Below are 12682 nucleotides of genomic sequence, written 5' to 3'. Positions count from 1 at the left end.
CTTGGGAGGATTAAAAAAAAAAAAAAAAAAAAAAAAGGGTACAGATGCTTGCTGAATGCAACCAACTGCTGTATCCACAGCTGAATTCAATGCGCTTAACAAATAACGGCAATTTAGCTATGCTTGCAAGGAATAGCTTGAGTCACTTTGCATTAGCATCTGGCTGAGTGTTAAACTCATTTCTACATGGGGAGCAGAGAAAAGGAATTTCTGTTCAAGCATCCTTTCAAGAATGTTTAAATATTTGAATATAAATTCCTTTATGCTTGCTATCAGTCCTTCTTAGAGCTGTCACTTTGCTCTCCCCCTTCCCTTCTGGTGCTCAGCTATAAAAATGTTGTGCCCTTCTCACTGCACCAATGTCGCACTTCTTATGTTGGAAGACCGCGAGGGATGGGATACTGACCCCTGCTTTGCTCTCCCCTCTGGTGACAGAATAGAATAGAAAGCATTTCTCCATCGGAAATTTTTGCCCATGGGAGGACCAGAGAAAAAGCACTTGTGACAGGATCTCCATACACGTCACCTTCACCATACAGAAGCTAGCTTCTTAGTGCTGATGATACCAAATTCCATGTAAAACCTGGGAAACCACAAAGCTGTCCAAACTGGAAGCCTGCTTGTTTCTGGACAATTCTGCTTGACTCATCAGCCTTTCATAATGATTACTTTTCAAGATATTGCTAAGTAGCTGATCATTTTTCCTCTTATCAACAGTATCTTATTTATCTGCAGAATTACAAAGAAGGAATTTGGGAACACTGACATTTCAATTCGAACTGTATGAAATATCACCAAAAGAAGTACATCATGCTGAGATTTCTATAATAACTTACAACATATTTTTTGGATAAAATACAATGCATACTTAGACAATAGAGCCTGAAATCATTATATGTCAGACAAATTCAGAAGTTTCACTGCTTTAAGTATAAGAACGTCAAAGTTTTTACAAGCACCTTTGTTTTGTGATAATTTTGAGTTTTCCAGTCATGCAGTCACCTAGCACTTGACAGTACTTTGCATTGGAAACACATTATGACAAGCTCAGGATCCTAAATACTTAGAATATGAGCATGGGTATCATCCAAGCTTATGCTGATTAAAGAAGATTCAGCATTTTCAAATCCAGCTCATCCCCAAATACAAGTTAAGCATCTCTGTAAGGCAAAACTTTCACTCAGACTCAGATATTTCAAATGCCATTTCGTTTTAATATAAAACTGGTGGCATAAAAGGGGATATTTATTGTCAATAAGGTTTGGAGATGGATAAAGAGAATTATAACTCTTCCCATTTCCAGATGGCTTTGATTAAGATGGGCATGAGAGCTACTGTATTGATGGAAGGAAGAAGGAAGAGAATCATCCTTCTGAGGATGGTAAGAAGATGAAAAGGTTTTCACAAAAGCATTCAGGCACCTTAAGCATTTCTGGAAAGTACATTATTTTATAAACTAACCTTTTCTGTCCGGCAGTTATTGAGACCTAGACTATTCACAACAGCCACCTTGCCATCAAGCACCTGCTGTTCCCGCCGAAGTTGCTCCTTCATCTGCCGAGCTTCTTGGATTGCCTTGGTGACAGCATCGTGGTCATTTAAATAGCCTGGAAATAAGACAGATGACAGGTTATGTTTTGCACAAATGCACAGAGAAGCTACCTTTGAACCACAGAAACCACTCCTTTCTCTGAGTAATGGCTAATGCCTGGCATATAATAATTTTTCCATGGAATTTTCTAAAATGAGGGAGTGAACTTTTGATGATGGCTGATTAACACAGTCATTCAAAAACATGTTTCCAAACATCTGTAATAAAAACATAACATTTAGATGAAATATGGTTGTTTCTAGATACTCAGAAGGGAGTTTAAACTATAATTTTTAAGTAAATTTCTAGCTATCTGAACATCTTGTACTGAAAAATAAAACCTATGTTTGTTATTTTTCATGCAAGGGACATTTGAATGTTACCATAGGACATAGGCACTGATAATGATGGTTATGATGATTGAATTTCATAGTATTAGAAAGGTCAATTTAGGGTTCATATATAGCACTACTAGATTTGTTATGTGCAGAAGAAATACAACATTATTAACTGATTGAAAGAAGAGTATTTTCCCCAAAATCTATTTATGATGAAACGAACCACAGGTGGCAGAGGTTTTCTATGGATACAGACTTAACACTAGTTAAGAGGCTAAATTTCCAGCACAGAATGTAACCAAGTACCTGTAATTGTTTGATAAGAAATTGTGACCACTGTTGACTGTAGTGACACTTAATTCACACTATTAATAAGAGAGTCAAATGACCAGCTTGTGTTTGCAGCCCAAAAACCCTAAGTTAGTAAAAATATTTATTTCAAAGGGAAACAGGGACAAGAAGCAAAAGTGATTTTTAACTTTACTGTAATGTGTACACTGGTCATTTACTTATTTGATGCACATTACTATGATGATCTGCATGATCTTAGGACAGAATACTAATGGGGACGTCTGTTTTGCAAATATTTAAAAGAAAGCTAATATCTTATCGATTCTATCTTTTAACTAGGCCATAAAATGGCATAAAATGAATCTGTAATATGAAATTGCCCAGAAAAGGGACTTGTTTGTGACATGAGGCTAAATCTAACCAGATCCATTGGTGAATTGTGACAGATGGAGGGACTGTGAGACAGAAGGCAGGCACTAATCACACATAAAATGACCGGCTTGCCTCAACATGTTCCATGGATTCCAGCAAACTTTACACCCTAATCCATTTTTAGAACAAAAAACATCTGGGCCATAAATCCTCTAATCTGCCAAAACACGCTATTAAATCCCATGATTTGTTGAAAAACACTAAGATTAAAGAAAGGAAATATAAAATGGCTAACTGCCGTGTTAGGAAAGTGTTATTAATACTCTTTCTTTGTCTCAATTATGAATGTTCTGGTACTAAAGAGCCTTGTCTAATCACGTCAGATTACACATCCTCACTGTATTGCTAGACTCTTCTATCTGATCTGCTGATTGCCAAAAAAACACAGAATATTTTTTTCCTGCTTAAATATTTCTATTGAAGAAACCGATGTCGGATTAGTGCAGTGCTTTGGTGCCGGAGGGTTTCTACGTGATCTGTTCCTTTTCTCCCCTTACTATGCAGAGACTAGACCTGGTCCTCTGAGCTGTTCAAGGCAGAGAGAGAAGTTTCACTGCAGGTGACAGAAAAGGGAACCTTGAGGACTCTTACATATTTTGCGTTTCAGAGCTCATTTAATGGCTCTTATTCAAAGAACAAAACATCCTTGCCCATTAGAGACATCCTATGAATTGAAAACAACTATTTAGATCTAGGACAGATCCTTAGGGTTAATATATGCTACAAAAAATGGTTAAGAGGTCAGACGTGATGCAGCAGTAAGGAAGTACTGTGATGTTGGACCTGCATGGGCAGACTCAGGTTCACTTACTGAGGCCTCCCTGTACACACTGGTGCGCATGCGTCTGTGGTGCAGGCCAGCGGAGGCTGGGAATGGATTGTGGAGTGAAAACTCCATTGGGGATGTCGATCTTATTTCTTTGTCTCTGTCTCTCTCATCAAAGCAATAAACAAACTGAACTTACTATTTTAAAAAGTGGTTGTATATAACCTTAGATTATACTCAACCTCCTGACTTTGTTCTTATATTATTTCTGAACTTATTCTGCTAATGAACAATATTTTTCTAGAAAGAAATACAGCTTTTATATGACAGTGGTGGTCTTAGTATATATGGATTTAGCAAGATCTTAAGAAGATCCGCCTGATTTTTCTATCCCCTTACCCTTGGTTCATATGACCTGGCAGCATGCATTTCAGCAGTCCGTTTAGCTCCTCCTCAGTGTAGTTTGCTTGTACACAACACAAATACATTCAAAATGGCTTAGTACATGGCACTGAATAAAAGGATACATTCTTTATGCTGTTTAGGGGCTGCCAAGATAACATCGTTGTAGGAAAAACAATTATCATAGATGCAAGAGGAATATGAATGATTATCTGGTGAATAACTGATACACCAATGTTCTCCAATGGCTATTTACAATTTGGAGTGTGTGATCATATGCAGGTTGAAATAGGTGATCACTTTTAAATAAACATTCTTGCTTTTAGAGATTCCTGAGCTTGTGGGAATGCTATATTTCACTTTAATATGGCCTCTGCTATTTAAAATCATAAATCATGCCATTACACATGATAACATTCAATATTAATAGGATTGCTGACTGGTTCTTTATATTAGGTCACCAAATCCCACCCCTACTGACTCCCTCCTTCTTAGCAAATGTCTTGCCTCTAATTTTGTAAAGGGCAGGAAGGTTTCTCATCTTCTTGCCCCTTACTCTCCTTCGTCCTGCTAGCTTAGTATCTATCCTCATTGGTGTCCATTCCCCCTCCTGTTTTAGTGAAAACAATGCCCCTCTTTTCAATCAAAGCAAATCCCCTAAACATATATGCTCTAGATTCCTATGCCTCCTCTCTTTCATTTACATTATTTATCTGATCTTCTTTGTTATCTCCATCACCTCAATTTAAGTCTCTCTTCTCCCAAGACCAGTAAATAATCCTTGTTTCATTTGTTTTACCCTCTCTTTTCAACCCATCTCTTCTTTTCCCCTCTAAGTCAAGCTTCTTAATGATGCCTTATTTCATAATCTCTCATCCCCTCTCCTCATTCTCCAAATTCACACTACAGTTTTGTTTCCGTTTCCCTTGATCTTTTATTTGCCAAATTCAAAGGACATTTGTGATGCCTTGAGGAAGAACAACACTGGCCATCCTCCCGCTGAAACCCCTCCTTCCTTGTTTCTCAGCAGAACATTTCCCATTTCCTCACTGCCTCTTAAATCTCCTATCTTTGCCTGGGGTCTTTTTTTCACCTGTTCCTTAGATTGAGATCCAAATTTCCTATCTTCAGAAAAAGTATGTTTTGGAGTTGGGTAAGCCTGAATTAAAATTGTAGCCTTGACACTCACTAGCTATATAAATTGTACAACTTGCTTTATCTTTCTAAGTCTCAATGGTCACATTGGTAAAATTGGGATAACACTCAACAGAATAACATAAATGTTGTCAAGATAAAGTGACTTAATACAGTCTTACAATAAATGGTCCTATAAAGTTGTTCAGTCATTGTTACTTCATTTACAAAGTAGTCTAGTAAAATAAGTAGAATTTACTAATTGGATTCAGATGGATCTGGAATCCTACTTCTTGGAAAGTGTGATATTTGACAAATTATAACACTTCGTCTCCTTAAGTTTCCACTTCCCTGGACTGTACATTGAATGTAAGGTTGATGGCAGAATTAAGTGAAATAACACATGGGGAAGCAGAAAGAGCACTGGGCATCTGAGGAAGCAGGAAAAATGCTAATTCTTTGCTTTTCCTTTCTCTGTTTTCCCTACGTGCTCACCCTTAACATTCTCGTTACATTGCCTTGACTATTACAGGATATCATTTCTTGGTCAGTACAGAGTTTCAGTGAAATGGGTGACAGCCTATCACCCAAATGGTCAGTTGATATATTTTATTCTGCCTTCATTATAAATATAGGAAGCAATTGCATCAAGGCAGAATCAGAAGGTAGGTACTCATGTAGGAAAGGTTTTTATCAGCCTCAACTTAGGAGAAAAATGAAGGGCAAAGGCCAATATGGCTTTCAGTTAATATTCTCAAATGAGAATTGGAGAATGCTGTTAAGAATCATTAGCATAAGAAATGTGTTTGATTTTTTTAAACTTGTTAAATTCATTGCAATTTGATTTTTATGCCTGTGTTTCTTAACATGTACCAAAAATGTTTGCAAATTCTTGTTCAAAAAAGAAGACCTCTTCTATATATTTTCATGAGCAGAAATAAGAGATAAGTGGCAAAGTCCAATTTTAGAGGAAATCAAGCTCTAAAGAGAAAGAATTAGTAATGGTTTCTATATAAGGAAAAAAAGAAATTAAGAAAACCAACTGTAATGAGTTGAACTATGTCCCCAAAAACAATATATCCAAGTTCTAACTTCCAGTATCTGTGGTCTGCATGTAACCTTATTTGAAAATAGAGTATTTGAAGATATAATTAAGTTAAAAATCTTGAAGTGAGATTACCCTAAATTCAATGACTGCTATGCTACTAAGAGAAAGTGGGGAGAAGGGAGAGAGCCAGGTGAGTATAGGAACAAAACTGAGGCTAAGCAAAGCCTGCCAAGGACTGCCAGCAGTAGTAGGATCACATGAGAGGCACAGAACAGGTTCTCCCTGCGAGCCTCTGAAAGTGACCAACTTTGGCAACACCTGGACTTGGGGCTTCTATCTCCCTGAATAGAGAGAATGTTTCTGTTTTAGACAGTTCATGGCCATTTGTTGTGGCAACCTTAGGAAGCCAACATGTCATCTTGGCCTTAAATGTGTCCCTCTGGGTTGGCAGGCAATCCCAAGTACTATAAAATAATGATTGCCTACCTCAAGGCCTTTCCTATTCCAGACACACATCTGTTTCCTAAGCTTCTGTGTTTGAATATCCCCATGAAGATGTGAAATGTAGCACATCTCCTCAGAATTCATCTTCCAATGCCGCAGTAGGAGCCCTGTATGCTCCACCTTTGCCAGTTGCTATCTGGTCACCTCAGATATCACCTCCACTACCTGAGTCATCTCAAACATCTCCTGTATGTCAAACAGACTAAACTAGTCCCTGATAGTTATACCTCCTCATTAGCTCTCGCATTTGTTCCTGTAACTCAGTGGTACCTGTTTTTTTTTAAAGCTACCTCATATCTTGTTATTGGGCTATTGCCTTCACCTCCTAACTAGTCTCTTATCCTAAGTTTACACTCCTTGATCCATCTCCTACCTACTCCACTTCCTGATAAAAGTTCCTAAATAAGTAAGTAAATAAAATAAATCTTAGATCATATCAAAATCCTTGTTTAAAAACCCATCTCTTCGTACCCTACTGATTAAAAAACCATTCATCAAATGGCAGTCTATGTAACAGTCTGTGAATAAACAATTCTATGGTCAAATAGTTGGAGGAAATACCAAAATAAAGCGAAAAACTTTCATCGTTGCAGCAATTTTCAAAATTTTGACTATGTGAATGTACATTGTGAATCCTCAAAAGATAATAAAGAGTATGCAGCCTTTCCCACATACGCTGGGACTTTCTAAACTCTTCAATGTTCTTTTAGAAGACATCATTCTGGGATAAGTTCCAAACACTTTAACATAGCCTAAACGTCTCTTCATGATATCACTCTGCCTATCCTCCTCCACTCCTTCCTGCTGCCAGTCTTAAAATGCACAGGACTTTCCCTGATCCAAGGACAGGCCTTCTTCCTTTCACCTCCCCACCCCACTCCTGTATCTCAAGCTTTTTGGATGAAATGCTCTCTCTTTCTGGTGTGTCTGAAAATTTATTCAAATGTTAGTCCTTCTGTGAGGACTTTTCTGACATACCTCAGACACGCTCCTTGGCAAGATTAGTACTTCCCATTTACATCCTCCTTTGAAACCTTGTAAATGCTTTTACTGTCACATTGTCTTGCATTTTTTAAGTTTGTTTCTCACATCAATCTATCGACTACTTGAGGACATTTTTTTTCTTTCAAGCTTTTATTCTTTGGCCCATAGCAGAATCTGCTGAAGGAATAAATGCATATTTCTAAACTGAATATATCTGCCTTTTTAATTCTAAGTTCATTGATTCTCTTTTTTTTTTTTCATATCAAAGGAAGCCTGTACTGTTTGGCACAGATTTCTTATAATTCACATATTTAACAGATGCTTATCAAGGCAATACAAATTCCTATTTACTACATATTTACTTTATGTAGAACTTTTTAGATATGAATAAAAGTAAGCACATAATGTGTTTCATGTGATTTTCAGTGAATATTAACCTTTTTATTTTTGAGCTCACTTATCACTAAATTATTGGCACCCTGATATGTAGTTACTTCTTTGTCTGTGAAAGATCACAAGAATTAGGAATGACTATTACAGCAATTTGTAAATTGTAAAGTGCTATCTGAATGTTAATTGCCAGATAAGGTAGAATGAGGCCCCTTAACTTCTGATAATCCAGTGGCTTTATATGAAATACTGTGGTCTCTTTCATTTACATACTCATGTATCATATAAGTTTTTCTAATTAAAACCATCATAGGGAGATTTAAAAAATAATAATAAATAAAATAAAATATTCTCAAAATTAAAAAAAATTCTAGAGGTTTTTTTCACTAAAAATGTAAACTGAGAGCTAGCAGATGGCACAGCGGTTAAGGTACTGGACTCCCACATGGCTGACTGCAGTTCAAGTCCCAGATGCAGCAGCTTGAAAATCATGCTACCTTTGCGTGCATGTTCAAAATCCTGAGAGGAGAAAGGAGAAGAAGGGACTGCAGTGTGGTCATCCCCCCCCGCCCCCGCCGGGGAGGTAATTTCTCATTTTTCCTCTCATTGTCTCTGTCTCCAGCTAGTGTATGTACTCTATTGCAAAAACCTTAAAAAAAAAAAAGTAAGCTGATGAAAGCAACTTACAGAAATAATGTACCCAATGCATAAACTTTAAATTATTAACCTTCACTTAATTTGGTCAATGTAAAGTACTACCACATGTATGTACTCAATTGCTTGGGTTCAGCTGTACTTTCATGTGCCTCTGACTAATGAAAGGTAAGATACACTGCATTATCTTTCAAAGTTATGCTAGAGCAAGAACTGTAGGCACCTAAAGTCTTCTCTATGACTTCCACTTGCTTGTCTTCCAGAGTTAGTAAAATGGGCAGCCTAGAGAAGGTATTTAATTTGTTTTAGCTGGATGGATGCATTTATCCAGGATAAATGACCAGGAAGAACTCTAATGCAAAGAAGCTACCAATAGGCAACAGTTAAAAAGAAAGCCAAGGGATCAGCAGTTGATATAATGGCAATGTCTCTGGACTCCCATGGTAATGTCTCTGGACTACGGTTCAAGTCCTGGACTCAGTAGCTTAAACTCACGCCAGGCACATGTGCGTGTGTGCCCAAGATCCCTGGGGAAGAATGGAGGAGAAGGAATCGTAGCGTGGCCATCCTCTCTGGGGGGTGATTTCTCACTTTCTGTCTCTCTGTCTCTCGCTATCTTTCTGGCAAGCACACATGCCCTACAGCAGAAGCTTCGCCCCCCCCTCCCCCAAAAAGAGAAAGTCAAACTGGAGGCTATGGTTACATAGCCTTGATTTCCACTGACTATGAGTTTAGACAAGTTACTAAGTTATTTCCTACATTCGTTTCCTTAAAATCAAAACAGAATACACATAGAATCAAGCCTAAACACTGATAGGAAGTTACTTCAAATCCCTAGGTATGTGTTAGCTCCTTTAGGCTTCTGTACCTGATCCGCAAAATAACAGGTTTAGACTGAATTGTTTAAATATCTAATCTAGTTAAGGGTCAATAATTCTAGAATAACTATAGTGACAAAATAGATGAAAAAAAAATGCTCTGAAAAGAAAGTTAAAAGTGTTATACCTATGTACAGCATAGGTTGAAAAGGTCAATAAGTCCTGGTCAAAAGATTCTAAAATTATCCCTCATTTCTCTGAACTATTCATGCCTTTTAAGGATCACCTTTCTTTGGCACTATCATTTGCGTACCGTATCAAAAGCATTCTTATAGAATACACTGTATTATTAGTCACCAACCTCAAAAAGTCAGTTTTTATATTTGTAGCTAATAGATATATAGCAAAGAGCCCCATGTCATTAATGATAACTTAAGTTATCTTTTGGTCCACAGTTTTCCATGGTTTATTAATGGCATAACACAATAATTCTTCTTTCAGGGGTGACCTTTACAACACCATTAATCCTCACTGCTTTTATCCAACTACATTATTACTCATTACAGTTTCAGCTTTCAACATCTGCATTTGTTGAAAAGAGAAAAGTAAATTGGAGTGGCCTAAAATCCTTGGAAAATATGAGGGATGTATATGTGTTGAAGGGACTTTTCAGGAAAAAAAAATAAGAGATGTTTTAGTAGGGGAAAAAGTCATATGATAAATGCCATTAGATACATTCTTGTCTTTTCTAAAGTACTTTGCCATACTGAATCCTCAGGAATGTTGAAGTAGAAATATCCATAAATGACAAAAATGCAAAAATATTAGTTATTCTGTTAATTAAATATTTTAGTAGCATTATAAAGGTAGCTCACATACCAACAGTGTAATATTATGAGCCTTCCTGTATTTTATGAAAGTGAGTCATTCCTGTCAAATAAAATATGCTTTTTCTTACACATCTACTCCATAAAATCAAACTAACCTTGATATTCACGTAGGCTGCTGAGCAGAGTAACTGAGAGCTAGACCATAATGATACAAAAGCAGATATGTTTCCCAACCCTTTAGCAAACTTCTCAAAATTTCGGTTTCACTCACTGCTATGCCATTGACCCCAGACTAAATTACTCGCAGAAAATAATCTTGCATGCTACATTGTGGAGATTAAAGTACGTGAAGTACTAACCTTCAGTTTTCTGTCTGTTACACAGTATCTCTGGACCTTTCCCATTTCGCCCTTCATTTCCTTCAGCTTCAAAAAAAAGCAGGAGCTTTCCTTCTTTCCAAGGCTAATCCACTCTCGTCATTGCTTGCTGTTATACTGTCGCCCTTGCACTCTTTCACATCGCTACGTCTCTACAACTCTTCGTCTTCCCCCTGAGGACTATGTATCTCTGTTCTAAAATCTGTCTCTACTCAATCTTCTTAAACTATAAACACTTTTCAACACCACACTTACAAAAATATTAGTCTATATCAACTTCAACTGCAGTTTTTTTCCTCATTTTTCAAATATTTGTCATTTAACATCTGTTCAAATCGTTTTTTTTTTTTTTTAAATTCATCAGATGGCACATGTGCTCACAGGAAAGAGGAAGGAACAGGGAAAGAAAGAGAGAAAGAAAGTGAGAAAGCATTCCCCATGAGGGATGGTTATGCTGCAATCCCTTCTCCTCCATCTCTCCCTCCTTTTGGATTTTGGGCATGCGTGTACACTTGTTTGGCATTTTGATCAAACCACTGGTGCAGGACTTGAACTGAGTGGTTGGCCACCTGGGATCCAGCCCTTCTCCTCCATCTCTCCTTCCTTTTGGATTTTGGGCATGTGTGTACACTTGTTTGGCATTTTGCTCAAGCCAAATGGTCCAGGACTTGAACTGAGTGGTTGGCCACATGGGATCCAGCTGCCTTAACCACTTGGGCCAGGAGCTATCCCTGTTAAAACCAGTCTACTGAAATTTATCTGTCAGTTTCCACTAACCCATGAACTTTGACTAAATCCTAAACCTTTTCTTTTCTATAACTTTCCTGCAGAATATACCATTAAAATGCCTCTTTTTATTGTAACTTTCAGTTTTCTGAGACCAATATAACCTTGCCCTATCTTAATTTTTATTCTAAGACACTCACCCTTCATCAGTTATTTCTATCTTAAAAAGTGTGGTGGTTCTAAGATTTGACCAAAGATACTTTGATATTCTTTCCTTCAAGAACTGGAGCTAATTCCTCTTCCTTGAATTGGACTGGACCCAGTTATTCTCCTATAATGAACAGAGTCAAGCAGAACTACTGTGTGTGACTCTAGAGAACAGGTCATATAAGGCACTGTGGGGCTAGCTCATAGTATAGTGGTTAAGGTCGTTGGTTCCCAAATAGCTTACTGCATTGTCTGAGTCCCAGACTGTAGGCCTGAGAAGCATGCTAGGCACATGTGAGTGCCCAGAATCCTGAAAGGAGTGAGAAATGGAGAAAGGACTCTGGTATGACCATTCCCCATGGGAAGGGGGTACTTTCTCTCTTCCTTCCTTCCTTCCTTCCTTCCCTTCTTCCTTTCTCTCTCTCTCTCTCTCTCTCTCTCTCTCTCTCTCTCTCTCTCTCTCTCTGTCTAGTAAGCACATGCATCCTCTGGCAGGAAAAAAAAAAAAGGCACTGTGGCAGTCTCTGTGCTCCTTCTCTGGGCAAGGTCAGCTGCCAAACTGTAAACAGCTGGTCAGACAGACTCATGTGGCAAAGAACTGAGATCTCCAGCAAACAGCCATGTAACCTTGGAAATGGATCATAACCCACGGCCCCCGTTGGCAGGAAAAAAAAAAAAAAGGCACTGTGGCAGTCTCTGTGCTCCTTCTCTGGGCAAGGTCAGCTGCCAAACTGTAAACAGCTGGTCAGACAGACTCATGTGGCAAAGAACTGAGATCTCCAGCAAACAGCCATGTAACCTTGGAAATGGATCATCCTTCCCCAGTGAAGTCTATAGAAGACAGCAGCTCTGGACATCTTGACCATCATCATATGTGAGATCCTAAACTAGACCTAAACAGTTAAGATGACCCCTAGAAATTGTGATATAATATGTGCTGGTTGTTTTACACTGCCAAATTTTAGGGTCAAATTTTATGCAATAATAGACAACTAACACAATAGATTGTACCCATGATTCTTTATCCCATTTCTCTTCTAACCAGATACATTATTTTTTTGGTGGATATGCTTGCTCTCCTGACTTCAACATCCTCATCAAGTAATACTTTCCATATGTAAAATTCTAGCAACCCTTTTATGACTCAAACTTATGTTCATGGTTTTCTCCTGAGCATCTACCTAAATAGT

At 37.9% G+C, this 12682-nt stretch overlaps 1 protein-coding gene across 12 annotated transcripts in view; it reads right to left on the bottom strand.

Moving 5' to 3' along the window:
- SOX5 (SRY-box transcription factor 5) overlaps positions 1–12682 on the bottom strand; it is a 1018333-nt gene that overhangs the window by 32451 nt on the left and 973200 nt on the right. For all 12 annotated transcript variants that reach the window (XM_027771080.1, XM_027771084.1, XM_027771082.1 and 9 more), the window contains one exon: positions 1462–1607. In XM_027771080.1, the coding sequence (XP_027626881.1) occupies positions 1462–1607 (146 nt within the window). The remainder of the gene's footprint in view (positions 1–1461; positions 1608–12682) is intronic.

This window comes from Tupaia chinensis, unplaced genomic scaffold (assembly GCF_000334495.1).
Source record: "Tupaia chinensis unplaced genomic scaffold, TupChi_1.0 Scaffold000028_1, whole genome shotgun sequence".
NCBI classification, from domain to species: domain Eukaryota; kingdom Metazoa; phylum Chordata; class Mammalia; order Scandentia; family Tupaiidae; genus Tupaia; species Tupaia belangeri.
The sequence above is the reverse complement of the archived record's forward strand: the minus strand, read 5'-3'. Positions and strand labels throughout refer to the sequence as shown.